Source organism: Abramis brama, assembly GCF_963993115.1.
Source record: "Abramis brama genome assembly, chromosome: 20".
NCBI classification, from domain to species: Eukaryota; Metazoa; Chordata; class Actinopteri; order Cypriniformes; family Leuciscidae; genus Abramis; species Abramis brama.
In genome coordinates, this window is record NC_139982.1 from 24,587,003 (window position 1) to 24,609,242 (window position 22,240).

A 22,240-nucleotide genomic window follows, 5' to 3' on the forward strand; every position below is an offset into this window, starting at 1 on the left:
GTTCCCTGTTAAAGTGGGAACGAGATGCTGCGCCTCAGTGCCACACTGGGGGCGTGTCCAGACGTCTCTTCAGAAAAGTGATAACCTGAAGGCGTACCCGTGTCACGTCCATTTATAGCCTCTCAAGAGCGCATTCCAATGACGTTATCGTCAGAGGTTATTTAAAGCCAGGTTTTTGCTGTTTGCACACATGTTTCACAACCGGTCAAACAAAGATGTTTTCCCAATGTGAGGACGCAGCATCTTGTTCAGCTTTTTCTGGGAACAGGATTACAGTTAAGTAACGAGATGTTTTATGTTATGTTTTTTTATTTTATCATATTTTAAGTTATATATTTTTTTCTTTTTAGCATTGTGTCTATTTGTTAGTATAAAATCGTGGTTTTATTAGTATTAAAAACACATTTATTTATTAAATGTATACTTTTAGTATATAAAAATAAATTATTATCAACCATCTAGAATACCATAGAAACCACATAACAATGTGTTAAAAACACTCAAAACACCGTAGCTACCTATGAAGCGTCCCTCAATTTTTTTCTTAAATAGTTCAAATGTATTATCACAATTAAACCTCCAGTAGGAGGTTTGTTGTTGAAACAGCTCTCGATTGTCAGATTGATAAGGATTACACATGAATTGATTAATGATGGATTATTGAGGATCTGACGGTCATAATCCCTCCACAAAGGTGTCACATTGATTAGCATCTGAAATGAGCTTTTATCTACCACGCAGCGGGAATGCCATTTGATCTGTTGATGGATTAAATTATATTACAAACATTCTTCAACTGCAATTAGCTTATATTTGAGCATGAGAATACTCAAGAGAGGCAATGCTTCGGCTGGAATTTCCTTGTCTCATTTAAATTGTGTAATGTCTACGGCTTAAATGAGTGAAAATAACACTAGCTTCATTAACACCCTGCATACAGCAAGTGTTGTCATCATGGGATTTGAAGACACTTGCCTGGTGATTGCTGTCCCTCGTCAGTCCTATGCCGTTTTTAAAATTATATTAAGTGTAGGCCAGAAAGCCATTTGCTATCTATACGTCGATTACAGTTTAGTATCTACTACGATAGTAAACATATATTACCGAAACTTTAGAACAACATTCACATGTTTTGTCAATACACAATGTGTATTATCTGGATATTACTAGACAATACATTAACCTGCTCTTTTTAAGATATTTATTATGTTTGCACACAAAAATTGTGGTTAAAATATAACTTGATGTGTTCCTTATGAGACATTCATATGCTGTATATGTTTTTATAGTGAACACACCTGTTAAATATATAAATATTATTGTCTGTTTTTATGTTTAAAATATTTGTTTATATTTCACTTGTACATAAATCTTATTAATAAAAGTTACAACATTTATTTATAAATGAACAGAGCATTTTTTTTTTTTTTAAATATATATATATGATTTCATTTTTTTTTCCAGAAGATTCGCTTACTCTGGTGCACAGCCGAGGGCTGTTTATGAAGCTGCTTTGAAACTATCTGTATTGTAAAAAGCGCTATAAAACTAAAGGTGACTTGACTTGATTTAAAAGACTACTTGAAGAATGAAAATTTGTAGACAAATTAATGTTTAATTTGCTTTGCATATGGGAGAAATCTCTTTGATGGAAGGGTAACCAACTTTTTTATTTTATTATTCTTTATTTTTCATTCTTTATTTTTTTTATTTTAGTTAATTTCATTTCATTAAATTTTTTTATTTTGCTTGAAGACTTTACCTTTATTCTGTTTAGACCACTAGGGTACATATGAAGTACAGATAAGTGTAGATTAAATAATATGTTTGTGTTTGTATGTGGGTGTGTGTCATACTAAAGGCGCATTGACCAGACTGATAGACAACAGCAATACTGTTCATGAGTGAGTGCAGTGTCGCCATGGCAACAAACTCCCCTGAGTGTGCTCAGTGCAGTGTCAGTCGCTCGCTCTGGTGCACACACACACACACACACACACACACACACACTAGTCAAGAATAAGCAATGGCCAAGTTCCACAGGAAATTAAAAGATGAGATAAATCAACCATGACATAAAAGTGATAGGAGCATCTCAGGGCTTTTGCGTATGTCGCAATATGTTTCATTATGCTATCCTTGTTGATTCTATGAAAGTATGAAGTAAATTATCTGTATGGATCATGTTTCAGGCCTTTGCGGTTAATGCTGTCTCTTTCTTCCTTTATGGCTATATCTCTCTTCCTGTGGTCCATTAATAATGAACCAATAGGAAAGTGGCACAAAGTGGCTGATGAGTTTGCACTGATCTCTAAAGTTACCAGATACAAAATCAGCACTTCATGCACACAAAAAACATCGAGACCTGTCCACACACAAACACATATGCACACAAACAAATTAATCAGTGATATGAGTTCACAGGAAGGCCAACACTTGAACATGCACATTCATACAGCAGTTTTCATATGCATTCTTAGAGGAACAACACATAATTTCATAGATCATGTCTATTTTTATTTTATTTTAATATTTTCTATTTATTTTATTGTTTTATTTTAAATGTATAAATTTCTTTTTTATTTTAATTATTTTCTCTTTTTTTTTATTTACTTTTTATGCACATAAAACCTAGACAGTAACCATATCACATTTATTTTCTAAATTTTCTAAATTTTATCAACCTTGAGGAAGACTCTTTTTAATAGTTTTAGTTTAGTAAAAAAATCCTTTTGGTTTTGGGGTGAACCTACATGTTCTTGAAGTAACATATTGTATAGTGACTAGAAGTCCACTATATGGAGAAAAACCTTAATTTCTTTTCGACTGAAGAAAGAAAGACATAAACATCTTGGATGACATAGGGGTGAGTAAATGATCAGGGAAGTGATAATTGAACTAATCCTTTAATAACAGAATGTGCTTGTCTTGTACAGAACTAATTCTATGTATATATATTTATATTCACTGGTAAACAGTCACAGTCATCGACGTGACATTTCTCAGTGTCTCTCTCTTTACTCATGGGGAAAGTTGTGATCAGTATTGATTAGAAGGTGAAGGATTCGTGTTTAAACAGATCTATAGTTGAGGCTTTCTAAACAAAGTGTTAGGTAACAGACTTTCCATTGGTGTTTGCATTCATTTAGTTTATTGCCTTGATTATCAGGCTTCTGGTCTGTCCTGGAGCAATATTGACTCTCGAAGGCAAGATATTGAAGGCACACAAAACATTTAAGTGCATACACTTAATGTAAACACACGGAGCAGTGGCTGGGTTGATGAAAATCACAATAGTCTCCTGAACACAATGAGAATTGTTTCAACATTACACAAAGAGTAAAGAAAAGAGAATCTCTGTAAAAATCTTGATTATTTTTCTAGACATCAGTTAATTAGATGGAGAGCAAAGAAAGAATTACATCAAGAGAGACGTATCATCTAAATATTAGATATTAATATTTGGTTTAAAAACTTAAACCAAAAAAAAAAAAACATAGAAAAAAAGAAGATTAGAAAGAAAATTTGTTTTGGCAACTAACTAAAAAACAAGCTGAAGTAAAAAAAAAAATTAAAAATTAAAAAATTAAAGCTAAATAGAAATATTAAAAAACTGAAACTAATCTAATGACTGAAGCTTAAACTAAAATTAAAATTCAAACTGATAATATGAAAATAAAATCTAATTCAAAATATGAATAAATACTATAATAGTATGTAAATAATATTAAAATGAAAGTTAAATCTAAATAGAAATATTTTAAAAAGCAGGAACTAATGACAAAGCAAAAAACCCCGCTAATTAAAAATATTTTAAATACAGTAATAGTATGTAAATAATATTAAAATATCACTGTTATGAAAATTTTTCATCAAATTATACAAAATACCAAAATTATATGAGCTATGCTGTCTACGTTAATTTAATCCTTAAAATTGCTGAAGGTATTTTTTATGGAATGACAGAAAATATTCAAATTATGTGACATCTGACATATTACTGAATTACGTAAATTAGATTGGTGTCAGATTCTTTGTTTCGGAACTTTCTGTCAGTAATCTTGCATGTTCACAGGGCAGCTCATATATCCCAGTCCCAGTCCAAGCATCAAAGGGATCTAATGTCTTCTGAGCAATTAAAGAGCAATCTTTGCGCAATAAAATGTTCCTCTGGGCTGGCTCAGATCATCGAACTGGGGACTGATAGGTTTATATATATTAATCCGTCAGTTACAGTGAAGATTTGAGTGTGTATTATTTTGTGGGTTAAGTATGTGTGTCTTGTATGGCAGCACTGTTTAGGGGCAAAATAACAGCAGGACCTTCTTTGAGAATCTGTGAAGAGTTGAGGACATTGTTTTTGCACCAGATTCCCTTTGTAAGCTTTGCGTTGCGACCTGAAAACTGCTCAGCAGTAGTCAAGCTTAACCTAAAGACACAATCGCTTAACCCCCCTCAAACATGTGTGTGTGTTTGTGTGGTAATGCGCATGTATACAGCATGCACAGCTGCAAAGTACCACACGTTCATTTGCTACACTCTTCCTTTTCCTGTTCTCAAGCACCGACGGCCGTGTGTCAGACGGCTCAAATACTTTCCTGTACTCGCTGCGGACTTTCAAAATCAGCCCTTTCTGAAAAAATTATGAGCTTTTTCCACACGTCTAGGCCACTATGCAGCCGGCACAACGGAGCAGTGCAGATTAGGCGGCAGTGATGGATAAAACCCTCGAAATTATTATTCCACAGATTGGGTGTTTGTGCAGATGAGGTGAGTGTGGATGCAAAGGGATTACTTGTACGTGATGCTCTGTGTTATAACGTCTGTATGTTTATAGAGTAAAATACATGTGGGACATTGACTTTTAATCTGTGCCTTAGCTTTAGGAGTATTTTTAGAGAACTTTGTGTGAGAAAGGTGAAACGGTGTTCACAACCCATATTATTTCCATAATGTGGCATGGAACTTGATTTTATCTATTGTGAATTTATTATATAGTAACAATATGACAGGCAAATATGATGTTAATTCTCGACTCGTAAACAAGTGGACGTCAGAGACTTGTGATCGTGTCTTTCCATATTCATTATTTTGTCTCTTGACATCAGCGGCTGTCATTGTAATTATAAACCCACACCAGTAACATGCATTTCCTGGTCGTGTCAAAGATTGACATACTTTGGTCTGGTAAATCTTTGATCATTTAGGTCAGACTAGGAGCATCTGCCACAAAAAGGCAACCACCATCTCAACATAAAAAGGCAGCTAAGTTTTAAAATCACAATGGCTGCTTTTAAAGCAAATATTAATTTATGCATTTTGTATTAGTTTATGCCCTCCACTTGGATATTTTAGAATTGTTGAAATAATTAATTATAATAATTGAGGTGCAGCAGGTGGTTGTCACGTATATGACTTATAAATGACTTGGTACAAGTCAGAGCTCTCCGAAAATGTTTAGTTTACAAGTTGTAATCTACGAGGACATGAACACTTTTTCGGAATCCCCATGTTTTCTATGTTTCCTTGTCGTGGATTAAAGTATGCTACGCTGTTCAATGTTAGACATGCACCTGGCATAGTTCATTGTCTAGTCAAGCTCATGGTTTATGTTTTGGTTCATGTCTTTGATTTAGTTTATGGTTTATAGTTCTGGAGATCATCATTGTATATCTGCTCCATACCAGCTGTAACAGGAGTAAAAGACACTTTTCAGTTTCAAATTCTTTCCTTAACATCTGTTTGTGCACTGTGAAAAGGTCCTGATCCATGATTTCACTGCATGCTATAATGAGAAAAGAGATGTTTTTGAGATTTAATACATTTTGAGATTTATGTATTTAATGAGAATATTTTACATTTATGACATTTTTTTTAAGATGAAAGGCTTGTTTATGATTTTTAGCTTTGTTGAAGGTGAATAAATACCAAATAGTATAAGGGGTACAAATGCCCTAGTTGAAGGGGTTAAAAAGCATATTAAACATTTTTCCTTATGTATTTAGCTCCATTGCACTCTGTGTTTAATTATATTTATATTAATTATATTTAACATCAATTTCATACTGAATGAAGTGCTTAAAGAAAAAGAACTGCAACAGCTCACTGAGTTCATTGTTTAGGAACAAGGCAAATTTAATTGTGACAAAGACAGAAAATAATTTTTCAAGATAATTTTTTATCACTGTAATTGTCTCTCTGTGAGGTTGCGGTCTAATATTCCTCATCGTCCACTCCATTTGTTTGTATGTGCCTGTTTCTTCCTGTTTATTTCATGAGCAACAGCCACAAAATCACCATCAATCTGCAAAGGGACTTAGTTATCATATTTTACAGTGACACCTGTGCAGTGGTAGCTTTTTAAATGGTAATTATCCTAATTTCTTCTTTGTTAAAATCAGTAGGTCATTCAGATAATAAGCCACATCTGGCAGACCTCTTTTCTAAAAAGAATCCCATGTGGTTGCACAGTTTGAATAATCAACATGTATAAGGTCAATTGTTTTTCATATGAGTTTTTAATTCTATTTTATTTACAAACAATAAGAAATAATTTAAATTACATATTTTTCCAAGACCAATTCGAAACAGATGTTAATGAAGCATATTAGCAGCCAAAAAAAAAAAAACTTTCTTACATAGCAGGCTACATTTGGTGACCTGACACTCTGCGTTCTGTGAAAGAGAAATGATTTATTTATTCTTCATCATGATTCCTGAAACGTTTGAATTTTTACTGGGATCCAATTTGTTGATTGCACATTATCCCCTACTTTCACCTGATTGCCTGTGTATTCTGTTTCCCCCTCCCTTTGGTTGTCTGCAGGCTCTGCACTGACGAGGCCTCCCCTTTCCGCGCCTGGAATATTCTGGATCTCAGGAGGGTTTTTTTGTCATCACCATGAACAGATTCTTTAGGAGACTCTAGCATTGCAGACCCCCACCAAGGAGGGAAAAGGCTGGGCACGTGGCCCCATATATCCCATATTCAATGTCGGACATAGCGAAGGACCCAAGAACCATGTAGTGTACCTCTTCCCACCACAGGGGGGCGGGTTAACTTTGTAGTTCTTTTTTGTACTGTTTTTTTTTTTTTTTCGGGAGTTGGTCTATAAGGTGAGCCAGAAATGGTCTTGCACACCTCTCCCTACCCCAGTGCCTTCCTCAGCTTTCTGAGCCGTCTGTCGTGGGCCTTTGTTTTCCCTTGCTACTGGCTGTTGGACCGGTTATTGGCCTCCTGTGTAGCAACATCACTGGAGAAACGTAGACGCTCCCAGGATCCCTGCTCTTTTCTGGCACTCGGGGTCCTGATCTCTACACCGCTCTACCTGGTGCTGTTACTGGCATCCTTACCCTTCGCCTTCATTGGCTTCCTCTTGTGGGCCCCACTGCAGACCATCAGGAACCCCTACATCTACTCTCACCAGAAACCAGACAAGCATGGTGCCGAGCAGGGAGCATCGGCTGGAACCGGGGCGGCACTTGCTGAGTGGCGTCCACAGGGTCGCAGCTTTTGCTTTGGCAGTGCCAATGTTTGCCTGCTGCCAGACTCACTTGCACGCTTCAACAACCTCGCGGACACTCAACGCCGAGCTCGGGAAGTGGGCAAGCGGATCCGTAATGGTGCCAGCAGACCCCAGATCAAGATATATATTGATTCGCCCACCAATACTTCAATTAGTGCGGTATCCTTCTGCAGCTTGGCCACTCAGGGCTTCCGCCGCACCTCTTCTTTGGACCATCGTCCAGAGCCTGTTGTCACCACTGAAACTGAGACTGAGGCCTTAAATGAGTGCCCCGTTCACCCATCAGGAGGTACAAGCTCGGATTGCCCAATCCACAGCACTGAAGCCCAGAATTCCTCAGAGTGTCCTCTCCACTCCAATGCAGAAGACCATGCTCCTGATTGTGCTATCCACCAGTTTGCAGACCCAGAGTCCTCTGGTGAGTGTCCAGTACATAGCAACATCATCCAGAACTCAGACGACTGTCCTCTCCATCCGGCTGGAGTGCAAATCAGCATCACCTCACCTGATTCTGAGCCAACCGAGGATGAAAAAGGAAACCATCAGACCGGGGACGGGGATACGGGTAGCCTAGAAAGCCGCACAGCCTCTCGGGAATCCCTGGTTCGCTTCCACGCAGCCGATGGAGGCATATCCCCCAACAACACCCTTTCACAACACCGCACCTCAGTCTTCAAAAGACCGATTGGGCGCAAGCGCCGTCACGGCGATGACGGCTTTGACCATGAGATCTCTGCCTTTTTCCCAGCCAACCTGGACTTCCTTTGTCTACAAGAAGTCTTCGACAGGCGGGCTGCAGACAGGCTCAGGAGGCAGCTGCACCGTTATTTTCCCTTTGTGCTGAGCGATGTGGGACGCTATGGCTGGAAAGGCTGTTGCTCACGGTTCAAGTTCTTGAACAGCGGGCTTCTGTTGGCCAGTCGCTACCCTATTTTGGATGCCCATTATGAATGCTTCCCCAATGGGCGCAGCGAGGATGCTCTGGCTGCTAAAGGAGTTCTTTTTGCCAAGGTGAGCTTCTTATACTTCTTTATTATGGCTTTATTTAGACTTAGCATGTAAAATGTTAAGCCATTTGCCTTGATTGAAATCTTTGCATTTTTTTTTTTATCCAGGATAATGTATTTATTCTTTTTAACTTCTGTTGATTTATGCTACACCCTACCTTGATGTAAATTGCATGTGGAGCTTTCAACTTGATTAACTGCATCCCAAGACCTGCAATGTAAAGGGATCTCTAAAAGTTATCATTTATATTCAAACAATTCATTCTGATTGTCAATTTTTATACCTGCTTTAAATCATTTGATGCATGTGATGGATATTGAAATGAGACATTAGGGCTTGTTCCAGTTCTTGAACGTTTCATGGCATGTGTCTAGAGTTGGACTTGTGGTTTGAGCGTACACAAACATCCTGAATAATTTACAACTAGCCGTTTGTAGCCCAGAGGGCTTGTTTGAAACACTCATCTGTCATGCTTTTAGAAACGCAGGCTTCCTCTCTTTGTTGAACCATGGTTGGACGTTGGCATTATATATGTCTTAATGGGGCTGTGCTGAGTAGATATTACAATTCAAGAAGTAGTTTCATTCTGAAATAATATTGTATGCTCATTTTAGTCTGGATATTGTAAAGACAGGGTCATTAGTCTTGCAGATGCTGTTGCTAGCATTCTACATAAAGTTTATATACGAATCTGTGAATGTATGCTCTAGCAAATAATGGATTATATAACTAAGTTGGTATTTAATTACAATGATGAAAGTCCAGGCCGATCTTTGTACTGTAGAACATACTTAAGTAAACAGCATACTTAGCATAAGCAACATAGGTTTAATTTGAACTTTAGCCCTGTAACTATTTCAAAGCATAGAAGGTAACAAACATAATGGAAATGTTTCAGTGAACTTTGAATAACACATTTTTCTGAATTCTTTATGAATGCTGCAATGAATTAAACAGTTGAATACAAGTAGTGCCATGCTAATTTTCAGTTTCAATTACAAGAAGTCAATTTGTTTATGCTAGCATTTGGACAGTCTATGAGTAAACTAAAGAAAGGTTGTTGGGATTTGCACTATTGTTTGAATATTTTAGTGCTCTGGATTTTTGTGTATAATGACTTGAAATGTTGATTACACTAACACCGTGTCCTAACCAGACGCGTTGCGATAAGATTCCAGAGACAAATAATTTGTTTGTCCACATTAGACGCGACGCGACTGTGAGATGCGTAAAAATCAATCAGAACAGCCAATCAGAACAGTGTGTGGGCAGACCAGAGTAATCTTGACGGCAATCGCAAGAAAATGGATAAGTAGGCTACATAATCAAATTCACAAATATTACACCATTTAAACATTATTCATATACATAGGCTACTGAGTTACTAAAACAATCTTTGTCAAATAATACACTTATTTGTTCACAGTTTGAACGTTTTTGTTTCCATTTGTTTAATTTCAAGATCTGAGGTGAATTATCCATTGTTGCTTTTACAGCTACAAAGCTGGGAGCACTAAATGATATTCAAAGTCACATTACACACTTTAACATTAAATAAAAAACATAAACAGTACCTGAGATTATCATTGCCACACTTTGTGTTTGTTGTTCCAGCGCGACGTCGCAGAAAAATATAAACCGTTTCTAAAATAGAATCGTCGCGTGTTGCCGTCATGGCTGGTTAGTACAAAAACTCTGATAAACATGGAAAAGATACCTTTTATCGTGTGTCGCGGCGTCGCGTGTAGTTAGGACACGGTGTAATGTTGCTGACGTCTGCATGTTATGTTGTTGCATGCTTAGCATGTGTGAACCTGTGTCTGTAGTTGTGCATGATATTAGCTTATATTTTTTGTTTGCGTAGCGCTCATTTAGGGTGATCATGAGCACTGGCTTTTAGGGTCGAGATATCATTACTGCCTCAGCACTATATCCGATTCTGGCCACATTCCAGACCTGATCTCTTTTTCTGTCCAAAAGGGCAAGAGGCCAGTGGGCATAATGGCCAGCCATTATATGTCAGACAGAGCTGCTAAATACTAACTCTGAATGTGTGTGTGAGAGAGAGCAGCCTGTTAAATATTGAGTACTGTACACAGAAACAGGAGGACAATGCCTTTGACCTGTACATGTACTCACTAAAGAGTTTATTACTTGAATTGACGTTCAATCTTTCACGGGGGTGTAAGTTTAACCAAAGGCTTCTAGAAGTTATTGATGTACTTTAGATACTCCTCCAAGGTCTGCAAACTGAAAATTTCACAAAAACAGCAGAACTACTGTCACACTACTGAAAATTGTAGTTTGTATATGTTGCTACTTTTAGGTCATTACTCCCCAACACTGCTTTTCACCCTTGGGCATTATGAGTACTAAAAGTTTAGCTTTTGATAAATAAAGACAGACGAACCTCCGTCAAACAATTTGGAGAGGGGGGAGGGAACAGGGAGGGATGTGTGTGGAGTGGAGATATTAATTAAAAATGCTTCCCGGAGGAATGAGCAGCTCTTTAATTAGGGCCTTTCAGCATGTTCAGCCCTCTTATTATTATTCAAGAGCTCTACACACTCTTAACGTCATGGGTAGAACGCTCATTTATGGTTTGCATGATCGTTAGCAAATTGGTGACGTGTGTGTCCATACATTCCATGCCAAAATATCACTGTTTCCAAAAAAAAACAAAAACAGCACAACCGTTTTTAACTTTGATAATAATAAGAAATGTTGAGCACAAAATCAGCATATTAGAATGATTGGTTACACTTTATTTTACAGTACGTGTACTTACAGTACGTGTACTTACAGTACAGTGTACTTACAGTGTGCCTACCAAGAAAGTACTGGTAATATAAGGTAGCTACATGGGTTAAGGTTCAGGGCTAGTAGTTATAACCTTGTAATTGTAATTGCTATAAGAAGTACATATGTACATGCCGAAGGCGAAGATGACTTTAAAATAAAGGGCTACCGAATGATTTCTTAAGAATCATTTGACACTGCAGACTGGAGTAATGATCCTGAAAATTCAGCTTTGCATCACAGGAATAAATTACATTTTAAAATATAGTAAAATATAAAACAGTTTTTTTTTATTATAATAATATGTCACAATATTACTGTTTTTACTGATTTTTTTTTTTATTAAAGAAATGTAGCCTTGGTGAGCATCTTAATAATACATATGTGAAATCTCATCCTGCTCTGTTCGAACAGACAAATTTCAGGACTTCCATTGCTCTCTTGAAACTAATATTTCATGCATCAGCATTCAAAATGCAGAACTATCCAGTCCACCCAGAACATTTATGGAAACTATGTTGCAAAATAAATCATAACAAAGGTTGTTTAAATATAGCCTACATAAAACCATTCTTACACAAGTTGTTGTTTAGTTCAATGGGATAATTATGTATGAATGGATTTATGAGTAATATACTCATGACTTTGTTCTGCTTGTGTTTCATGAATGAGGCCAAGAAAGGATGTAAAATGTTTGAATAATACTTAATTACTGTTTTCAGTGCAAGGAAATTTGACTGCTATTATACATTGTGTTCAGGAGGAACAATTAAAATGCTGAAGGATTGCAAAATTGTCCCATTAAAACTTGAAGATTATACAGCAATCAGTGCCGCCTTTCAGCGGTAAAAGACCGTGACCCGCTGCTCCTGCTGTGGTCAGCTCTATTTGCAATGCTTTGTTAGTGTAAAGTACTAGCCATCTTCAGCTTTAGTCATGTCATTGCTGTGTGTGTTATCAGCTCAGCATTCAAGCTGCCAGCAGGAGTGGATTAGAAGAACGGGAGGAAGTTCATTAGCCAGCCTGTGTGTGTGTGTGTGTGTGTGTGTGTGTGTGTGTGTGTGTGTGTGTGTGTGTGCATGCTGGACTTAGCCAGCCGACTCTTTTCTCCTTTGGGCAAATAAACTTTAACCTTATAAGAGATCCCACAAGTGGCATACACATTCCAATTAGCACACTGCTCATTAACACTTATTTGCATGTATGCACACTCAATCAAAACACAGAACATTATATGGACTTTAGCTCAGATAAAACATTGTGCAAGGTCACAATACCCTTGCACACACATAAGACACTAGATTTGTCACAATAGCAACATTTCAGTATCTAACACCAATACAAGTGAAATTTGAGTATCAATGTCAATACCACAGAAAAACAAATATGCTATCAAACACATTCCTTAAATGTTGTCTGATTATTATTAACCTAATAAACTATGGCAAGTCTAATCCTAATTTACAGCTATGCTATTTTTGACATAAATTTAAGGTTTATGTATTTGAATTGCATATAAAATTTCCATCCATTTAGATGACACAGTTAACAAACAAAATGATCATCTTAATGTGATACATATTTGTCAGTCATAATTAAAAGAAATGGTAAAAATTTCTGCACTTAAAAAAAAGCATAGTTTTTAAAGTATTGGCATCTTTTTAATTTTATTTAAATATTCATATTTTAAAAATGCATTTATTCAAATTGTTTGGCACCAACATAAATACGTGCATTGTGAAAACAATTACATTCATTCATTTGAATATGATATGTGGCTAGCCGTGGAACAAGCAATATTCAATTAGTTCAAATGTATAAGAAACAAATTGTATTTATTGATGATAAATATATAAACCTGGGTTTTTTTGTACATTTAAAACACACATTCAGTTTATTAGTGAATGTGTCTTCAAAAGTCTTACCTTTTTCTTACCTGTTTCATTTATGTATGACAAATATGCAACACATAAAGTTTATTACTGTGTTATCCAAACTGTAATTGTAATTTAGTTCAAATTAGGCAAAAAAGTATTTTTTCATCTAATTGTTGGTGCTAACGATACTGTAATTTGTTTTGTTTTTTTATTCCCTATAGACACAAAACATTTTCAGCCCTTTGGGTTTCCTGCCTCCTCTAGTCTGTCACTGCAAACACACACACTTAGCCAAGCATGGATAAACATTTGAAATATTCATACGCAAGGGCACAGAAAGAGAAAGAGAGGCCATGAAGCTATGGAAGGCAATGAAGCTGAGTGAGGAAAAAGCAAGCAATGAAGTCAAAGAGTGCTAGCCCTGTTTGATCCAATGCAATGAGCTCATGGTATAGAGACCACATGGTCAGAATCTCATTATTGTAATTAAATCTACAAATCACATCTAAAGAACAATGACATTTATTATCAACCACTGCTGAAATGTAGAACTTGCACTCTGTGGAGGGCTTCAGTACTTGGAAAGTCCAGCCGTTCTGTAGCTCTCAGCATTTTGAATCGGAGTCTTTGCTGGGAATAAGCCAATGTAAGTCATTAAATGATTTACACTGAATGGGCTGTCTGGATGAAAAGAGGACAGAGAGATGCAAACAAACATGCATGCTAATTTCCCTATTTTACTTTTGCTGTCATTTAATGCTCACCTACAGTTATAAAATAAAAATAAAATAAAAACAACTGTTACATTTAATCTTTAGCAAATCTCCATGTCCATTTTTCATACTGCGCATTATAATGGTGTGATGCCTAAATTCACTTTCAAAAGCAATTGATTTTTGTATTTACTTATTACAATTTATTTATACAGTTGTGCTCAAAAGTTTACATACCCCTTGCAGAATCATAGTCCACAAGACAAAATAATAGCTGAATTTATAAAAATGACCCCATTAAAAAATTTACATATACCTTTGATTCTTAACTGACGACTGTTTTTATGTTTAGTGTTGGTTGTTCACGAGTCTCTTGTTTGTCCTGAGCAGTTAATTCCTCTAGGTCCTGCACAATCTTTGGTTCTCCAGCATTTTTGCATAGTTGAACTCTTTCCAGCAGTATGATTTTGTAATCCATCTTTTCACACTGAGGACAAATGAAGGACTCATACACAACTTTTACAAAAGCTGAAAACATTCACTGACGCTCAGGAAGTTTTGAATTGGATGATCAGGGTAAATTGTACTTTTTTGTCTTCTGCGAAACGTAAGTATTTTCTGTAGCTTCTAAGTCTTACAGATTCTGCAAGGGGTACGTAAACTTTTGAGCACGTATACACACACACACACAGCACATAGGAACAGAGCTTATATGTGTGTGCTAAAAGTGCTGACATTGCAGAATTTTAGGTGTTACATTTGCTCTCAACATTCAGTATTTCAATATTCAATATTTAGTCCGTCAGCTCACTAATGTGCTGATATTATGCACGAACCAGAAAAGAAAAACAAGGTGAAATTGTGGAATTTGGTGCAGCTGGATAAAATGATGATGCTCTGACTTTTACCTTTTAACATGGACCCCAGACATCTGAGAGAGTTATGACAGAAGAAGCTGATCGAGAGAGAGTGTAACACCGCTCAGGGGTGTTTGACAGCACTTCATAACTTATTTTGCATTTCAATAACACGTTTGATGTGGCAAAGTTCTCACTCCTCAATCTCTTTTGTCCTCCTGCTCTATTCTCTCAGGTGCAGGTTGGAAGCTCTGCTCAGGAACAACGGGTTGTTGGATATATCACTTGTACTCATCTGCATGCTATTGAAGGTAGGTGTCTACACACACACATACACAGAGGGATTCGAGTCACATCTTAGTGACTTAAAGGTGCAGTAAGCGATTTCGGAGAAAAACTGTTGATATTTGAAATCGACCCAAACAAGCACAACCCTCCCTTCATTGCTCCGCCCCCAAAATGTGCGAAGAGTGGATGTTTCTTTATCATAGCTGATGCAAAGATGACGAACAACAAGGAAGAACAAGAAATGAACAATGTACACAATAGGACTGTATATACAAGCAAGAGTTGGTTGATATTATAAGTATTATATTACAAAAATTATATCTATAGTATTGAATTGTTAAATCTGTAATTATTATTATTAGCCTACTATTAATGTTGTTTTATTAATTTCATTTTAATAAATTATTTCACCTCAAATCAAGTTCTTAAATTAAGCTAATTATAATTTTAAAAAGTTGTTAATTAGTGTCGTTATGAAGCACATTTTTGTAGTCGGGACTACAAGGTTCCCACAATGTCGGTTTTTCAGGATTTAGACACACTCTAAACTCCAGTGGAGTTGTGGTACTCCGACTAGAGCGCTGATGCTGAGTGATCCTGACAGGTTTGTCCCGATCCTACTGCTCGTTTGCCACACATCTGAGTAGATTTCTACACAGAGCAGGGAAACGGTTGTGTGTATGTGTGCGGTTTTGTGCGAACCGTAAAAAAGAACGAGTCTTCTCTGCTTTATCTCAGTAGCTCGTGTCATGCACACACACCCGAATCGGCACTTCACATGCAGGGCCTATGACATCACTGCATGTTGACCCCTGTTCTCCGCTCAGATTAATCAACGTGTCCCGCTCGCCCACAGGGTCCCGGTTCCCATGACAACGGGCTCTCGCCGTTCCTGGCGTCAGCCCTATTTAAAGCTCACGGTCTCTAGCGCTCATTTTTTACGAAGACATTCTCTTGCTATTCCGGGATCCACCCACGCCTCCGTGTGTCTGCCACCCTTTCTAATTATAGAACAGGGGCTATTTCAGGAGGAAAAATGAAACATGAGGGAATGAAGCAAGAAACGGGGAAGAAAGCAAGAGAAACCTGATTATACTGGAGATGATGCTGGACAGGGACTTCAGTTATTAGAGGAGGCAGAGCATCTCTGGTTATTCTCAATCGCTTGTTTTCCTCTGTCAAACTATGTGTGTGTGTGTGTGTATGTGTGTGTGTGTGTGTGTTATAGACTTTGACAGTGCAGAGGCGGATTTAAGTTATTCTCCTGATGTACACTTGAGGTTACTTGCCATGAAAATACTGAAATGTGGTTTCTTTTGCAGTTTTGAGATTTCAAGCAGCCTAGAAGGAAATGTTATGGCTCAGTGGCTGCTCTTATGTATAATGGATTTCTAAATTGTTTAATTTAAGTATCACTTATGTCTCAAATATCTTACATTTTCAGACAGAACTAAAAAATTGTGCAAAAAGAATTTCTATTTATCAAAGAATCCTGAAAAAAAAAAAAACCAGCAAATCAGTATATTAGAATGATTTCTGAAGGATCATGTGACACTGCAGGCTTGAGTTCTAATGCTGAAAATTCAACTTTCAACTAAAACAGAAAAAAGTTATTTTAAATTGTACTACTAAGTCCTAATATTAAAAATATGACAGCATTTTTCATCTAATAAATGCAGCTTTGTTGTGATTTCTTTCACAAACATAAAAAATTGGTAGCGCTTTAGATTACAGCCCACAAAGTACTGCGTATGTAAAACAAATTTACAGTGTAGACTATCGCTTGAAATTGAAGTTCATGAGGGGAAAGCAAGAGAGTCGGGAGGAGTGCCCTCTGGTGGAGATCATGGGCACGCCAGCTGGTGGAAGGAACAGGGAACAAGCACCATTTTAATTTACAGACATGCAGATGTCACACTTGCCTTGTAACTACATGGAACAATAGGGTAAACAAGCACCACTTACCCTGTAACAACATGGAACGAGAGTATATTTCCCCAGTATAAAAAAAAGTTGCAATAGTTTTTGTTTTACTTGCCTTGAAACACTAGGGTTGCCAACTGTCCCGTATTAGCCAGGACGTCCCTTATATTGGACCTCATTGATTTGATCCTAATTGATTTGAATTGATCCCATACGTGACCTCCCTTGTCCCGTTTATTGACTGCTACACTTACCTAACGACTGACTGATACAACAGCAACAGCAGTGCTGATCACGACACTTGAGAATGATCACCGACACCGAAACCTGTCATCATCCAATCACATCCCACGCTAACGGCAAATCCCATTCACTTGCTGCGTCTCATTTCGAAGGCTGCATACGTCATCGAGGCGGTCTCATTTAAAAAAAGTAACCGTTAGATTGCAAAGTAAGAAAGAAATTGCAGTATTTTACACTTCACGAGGAATAAGTGAATTTTATTACGGTTACTTTTCTTAAATTAGACATCATTGATGACGTGTGAGTGTCCCTCATTTTCCTTTAAAGAACCACAATTGTCCCCTATTTTCCTTTTCTGAAGTTGGCAACCCTATGAAACACGGAACTAATGAAACAAACTAAAACAGCTGCACTTTTGATGTATAAAAAAATATTTATAAATGCACTGACATACCCCGTAATTTAAAAAAAGCCTAGGCTGAATGTATTGGTACACTATTATTACAAAAAGGTATGCAGTGTATGTTCTTGCTAAATTGCTCCCAGACATAACATTGTTGCCTATCATAACAGTAGAATAAGTACCCCTTAGTTCTAAAATACTTATAGTATTAATAATGTGTTGAATTTCCTGGTTGTGACCCCTTTATTCCCCAAACACTACATATTGTTCCCTTAAACTTACATGTATGTATATTATATGTACACTATAATTACCAAATGTTGCGTTGTAAATTCGTTTTACTCACGCAGTACTTTGTGGGCTGTAATCTAAAGCATTACCAAAAAATTTTACCAACTGCAAACTTTTGAACATTGCAACATTGTACATTGCAAGTGAACAAAATAATACACTATATAAAAACAGATGACTGCAGAATGCTTTGATTGGCCAATCAGAATCAAGTAATCAAGTAAATATTTGGTAACACTAGAGGTGCAGAAATTACACACTACACCTTTAAGAGATTTCTTTAAAGGTTATTTTTCTGCACCAAAGCACACACACTTCAGCTACTGTTTGAGATTTGCAATTAAATTGCTGTTCTTTCTCTCTTTCTCTCTTCTACACTTGCCACTGCCAGCTCCACCAAAGCAGAGGGGAGATGTTGCAGACATCTCTTTTTCTATGCTTCACTGCTCTCTCGCACTCTTCTTGGCTCCGTTTTCCCACCCCGGCCTCATTAAATCGCTACATCTGCCATAACTGCCCCAGAACGAGTTGTGAAAATGTGATAAACTGAAGGCACCTCAGTGCGACGCTATTTCATTGTATTACACCCAAATCAAATGAGTTGTTTTGCACAATGCGATCCGTGCACTTTTTATTGAATAAAACCCTCCGTAAAATGAAATTTGTGATCTTGTAAACTAAATTAGATTTAAGTTGTTGGTAGGTATTGTTTGTGTAAATCTGTCTTCCTCTCTCAGGTGACGCATCTGTGCGCTGCGAGCAGTTGGACATGCTGCTGGAGTGGGGCGCTGAGTTTAGGAGGAATACCTTGGCTCCCACGGACGAGGAGAAGGTTCTGGAAGATCAGGTGGCCTTTGACGTCATCCTCGGAGACCTCAACTTTGACAACTGCTCATCGGGTACCAGCTTTTTCTTTGTTAAAAACATCTGGGGTTTTAACACTAAAGCAATAAGCAGGCCACGTGGAATCTGCAGATTTAGGATATAAAGAAATGCCCTTCAGGTGTTTATTTATTTATTTATTTTGGGCAAAATTACTAGTAATAAATGTATATAACAGCTGGGTTATAATGATATAATACATATATGGTAATATATAATATATATAATAATATGGTATATAATAGCATGGCTATAACAATCCCAGTTTGACTCAATTGATCCATTTTATTTTGTAAAACTCATTATGAGAAAATACAATAATATTCAAAAAAGTTACATTATAATTATATTTGTATTAATAATTATTATTAATAATGATGATGATGATCATAATTATTATTATTAATGTATATATATGTGTATGTATATATATGTGTGTGTGTGTGTGTATATATGTATATATATATATATATATATAGTAGTAGTAGTAGAATTAATAATAGCTCATAGTGATAATAATAATACTTCCTATTGTTATTATTTAAAGAAATTACAAAATGCGAAAGAAACTTAGCGGAATTGTCTAATATCATTATTATCATTATTATTATTGCAACATTTTTCCAAGTGTTTTACCATTTTTTTAATAATAATTAGAATTGCTTTTGTTTTTATTATTGTTATTATATAAAAAAATGTGAAAGAAACTTGGCAGAATTATTATTGCAAAAAACAGTTCTCCCAAGGTTTCGACAATTACATTTTTTAGAACTTTTAATAAAAAAAATACAATAAAAAAATAAGATTTTAATCTTTCACATTTATTGTGTTTTTACATCATATTTTAGAGCCAGTACTATGCACTTAATAATAATTAGAATTATTATAATAAAATAACAATAATATATAATATTTATAATAATAATATAACAGTAATATTCTGTTTAATTTTTCTAATGTATCTTGTAAAATTGCTTTGAATATTAAATATATTTTTTTTACTTAAAATAATGGAAGGAGGTGACCAACATTGAACTATCTTGTTGTGTATGACCAGAAGGAGGCAATGTAACCCTTTCTAAAACTCTTTCTGTCTCACAATTGATTTTTTTCTGTCATTCAGAGGATAAACTGGAACAACAGCATTCCCTCTTCAATCATTATAAAGACCCCTGTCGTCTTGGTCCTGGAGAGGACAAACCGTGGGCCTTAGGTGAGTTCAGTAAAAAGGCTTAACATTTTTTACAGGCAATGCCATAAAAGCTTGGAAGTTGTGGGTTAGCAGGTAGAGATCTGCACTTGTGGTTGACCAATATGAGTTTTTCAAGAACTGCATGCAAAATGCTACATCTAGACAGTAGAGTGCTGAAATAATAGATATATAATCCAGATAATATATATCTATTTATCATATATACAGTGTATTGCAGAAGATTAGTTGATATCATTCATGTACATGTTATGTCAACATCAAGATTTTAATGTTTAAGGAAAAACTGTATATATATGTAAGGGTATATATGAATACAATTATATATTTTGTCTTCTTATTAAATAGTTCATTTATTTGTCTATATTTTTTACAAATATTTGATATTTTTTATTAAATATTTAATAGATAACCTTTTCCAAAATGATCTAAAACAGTATGGTAACCATCTTTTTTCCCCCACAAATGTCTCAATCTGTGTGAGATTTTAGAGTTGCCTCCGTGTCAGAGCTAAATTTGATGTCACACGCCTGTGCTCACCACGCCATACACAGATGGTGCACTAGATGAGCTGGCAGGAGACCACAGTAGAGAAGTTCTTGCCCAGCCCCACTTCTGAAATAGATCTAACGGAGTGCAGGCCTTTAATGACACTTCTGATTTTAGTGGGCGCCATTAGTGGGCGTGATCCACTTTTCTTTATAGCACACCCTGTTTTTTCTCTCCTCTGAGGTTCAAGGCCTGGTGAGGAACAGGGGTTCTCAACCTTAATTTGTCCACAACCCATTTATTTTGGTTCCAGAATTCTCGCATCCCACACAATTCGGTATATATAATATAGAAAATATTATACCAAAATGTGTGTGTATATATATATCAGAGCATATGAGCGGAGTGGAGCGGTGAGAATCTCCGCTCATCGCTCACGGAACTGTTCACCCCTCCGCTCCCCCGCTCAAAGCTACATCAGGCCGCTCCGCTCATTATCGCTCAGCGCTCAACGAGGTTTGCTTCGCGCTCCACTCAAATCGCCCCCCGCTCGCTCCAAAAAAGGAAAAAAATCTACATGTATATCACTTTTAGCTTAGACCACAGCCTTACCTCCCAAAGAACTAATGAGTAACAACATTTTTCAAATAGAAATGTTTTATTTCAAATTACAGGCCTATGTAAGAAGGAATATAGCCTACACAAAAAGTCCTGTAAAATTAAACGAATAAATGGGCCTAATAATCTAAATAAAAATTATATAAACAAAAATATGATAGCCTACATTTTTTAAAAGTAAATTAACTATAAGGCCAGATTTTGATAAGTGAACTTTTGTGCAACGCGCACGATTAAAATTTAAATTGGCTTCCATACACACAAACTGCTGTAAAATTAAAGGAATAAATGGGCCTAATAATATAAATATTATTTCGAATGACACAAATTCGGCTAAATAAAACGAACCATTAGGTCTACTTGAATGAAAAAAAACGAATTTGTTTGAATATTACGCTATATTTAATTTACGCTTTGTTACAAGTTACCGTATTCAATTTGCTAACCTTTTGTTTTCTTCCCAGCGTGTTGGCGTAGCTCACGTTCATGTTTTCGAGAGATGTGTCTTTTGAGATTCCAAAATGAATCTTTGCTGACTGAAACGTATGAAGGACTAAAAATGACAGAACGAAAAATAAATAAATAAATAAATAAAAGTAGAAATAAATAAATAAATGCAGAAATAATAGTGAAAATAAATACATTTTGGTAATATAAATGGCTATTTCTGTATTTTTACATGTATTTATTTATTTATGCATTTCTATACACGGGTTTCTTGTATACAAACAATACCGGATGCGCGCGCATCCAGGAGGCAGAAAACCGCTATCTGTTATGCTGAGTTCTGTAAAAGAACATTGTAATTAACGTAGATTTCGCATTGTTTGTAATTTCTTGTTGACTCAATAATAAACTGCAATTTCAGAGTTGGATCTGTTTGTTTGTGTCTCATATTAATATAACATTATGTAAAACGTCCAACTGTCCAAGTGGCCAGCAATTGTATGGCCTGATATATATAATTATCTTATTCAGACACCAAGTGTACAAGAGAAATGATAAGAGCGTACAAATCCCTTGATGCATACAACTACGTGCTATGTGGTCATGTGCAGCTCGTCAAATTATGAATAGAAAGAATATAACATACAACTTCCTCCTTCTGTCCCA

At 36.2% G+C, this 22,240-nt stretch overlaps 1 protein-coding gene across 2 annotated transcripts in view; it reads left to right on the top strand.

The window, feature by feature from the left end:
• Positions 1-22,240, top strand: part of smpd3 (sphingomyelin phosphodiesterase 3) — a 42,668-nt gene that overhangs the window by 12,491 nt on the left and 7,937 nt on the right. The window contains exons 1-5 of one of the 2 annotated variants that reach the window (XM_084094169.1): positions 4,521-4,770; positions 6,827-8,537; positions 15,016-15,091; positions 18,666-18,827; positions 19,934-20,023. In XM_084094169.1, coding sequence (XP_083950295.1) covers positions 7,128-8,537; positions 15,016-15,091; positions 18,666-18,827; positions 19,934-20,023 — 1,738 coding nt within the window. In that variant the 5' untranslated portion in view covers positions 4,521-4,770; positions 6,827-7,127. Of the gene's footprint in view, positions 1-4,520; positions 4,771-6,826; positions 8,538-15,015; positions 15,092-18,665; positions 18,828-19,933; positions 20,024-22,240 lie in introns of those variants that run through there. The other variant, XM_084094170.1, reaches the window with a different exon arrangement.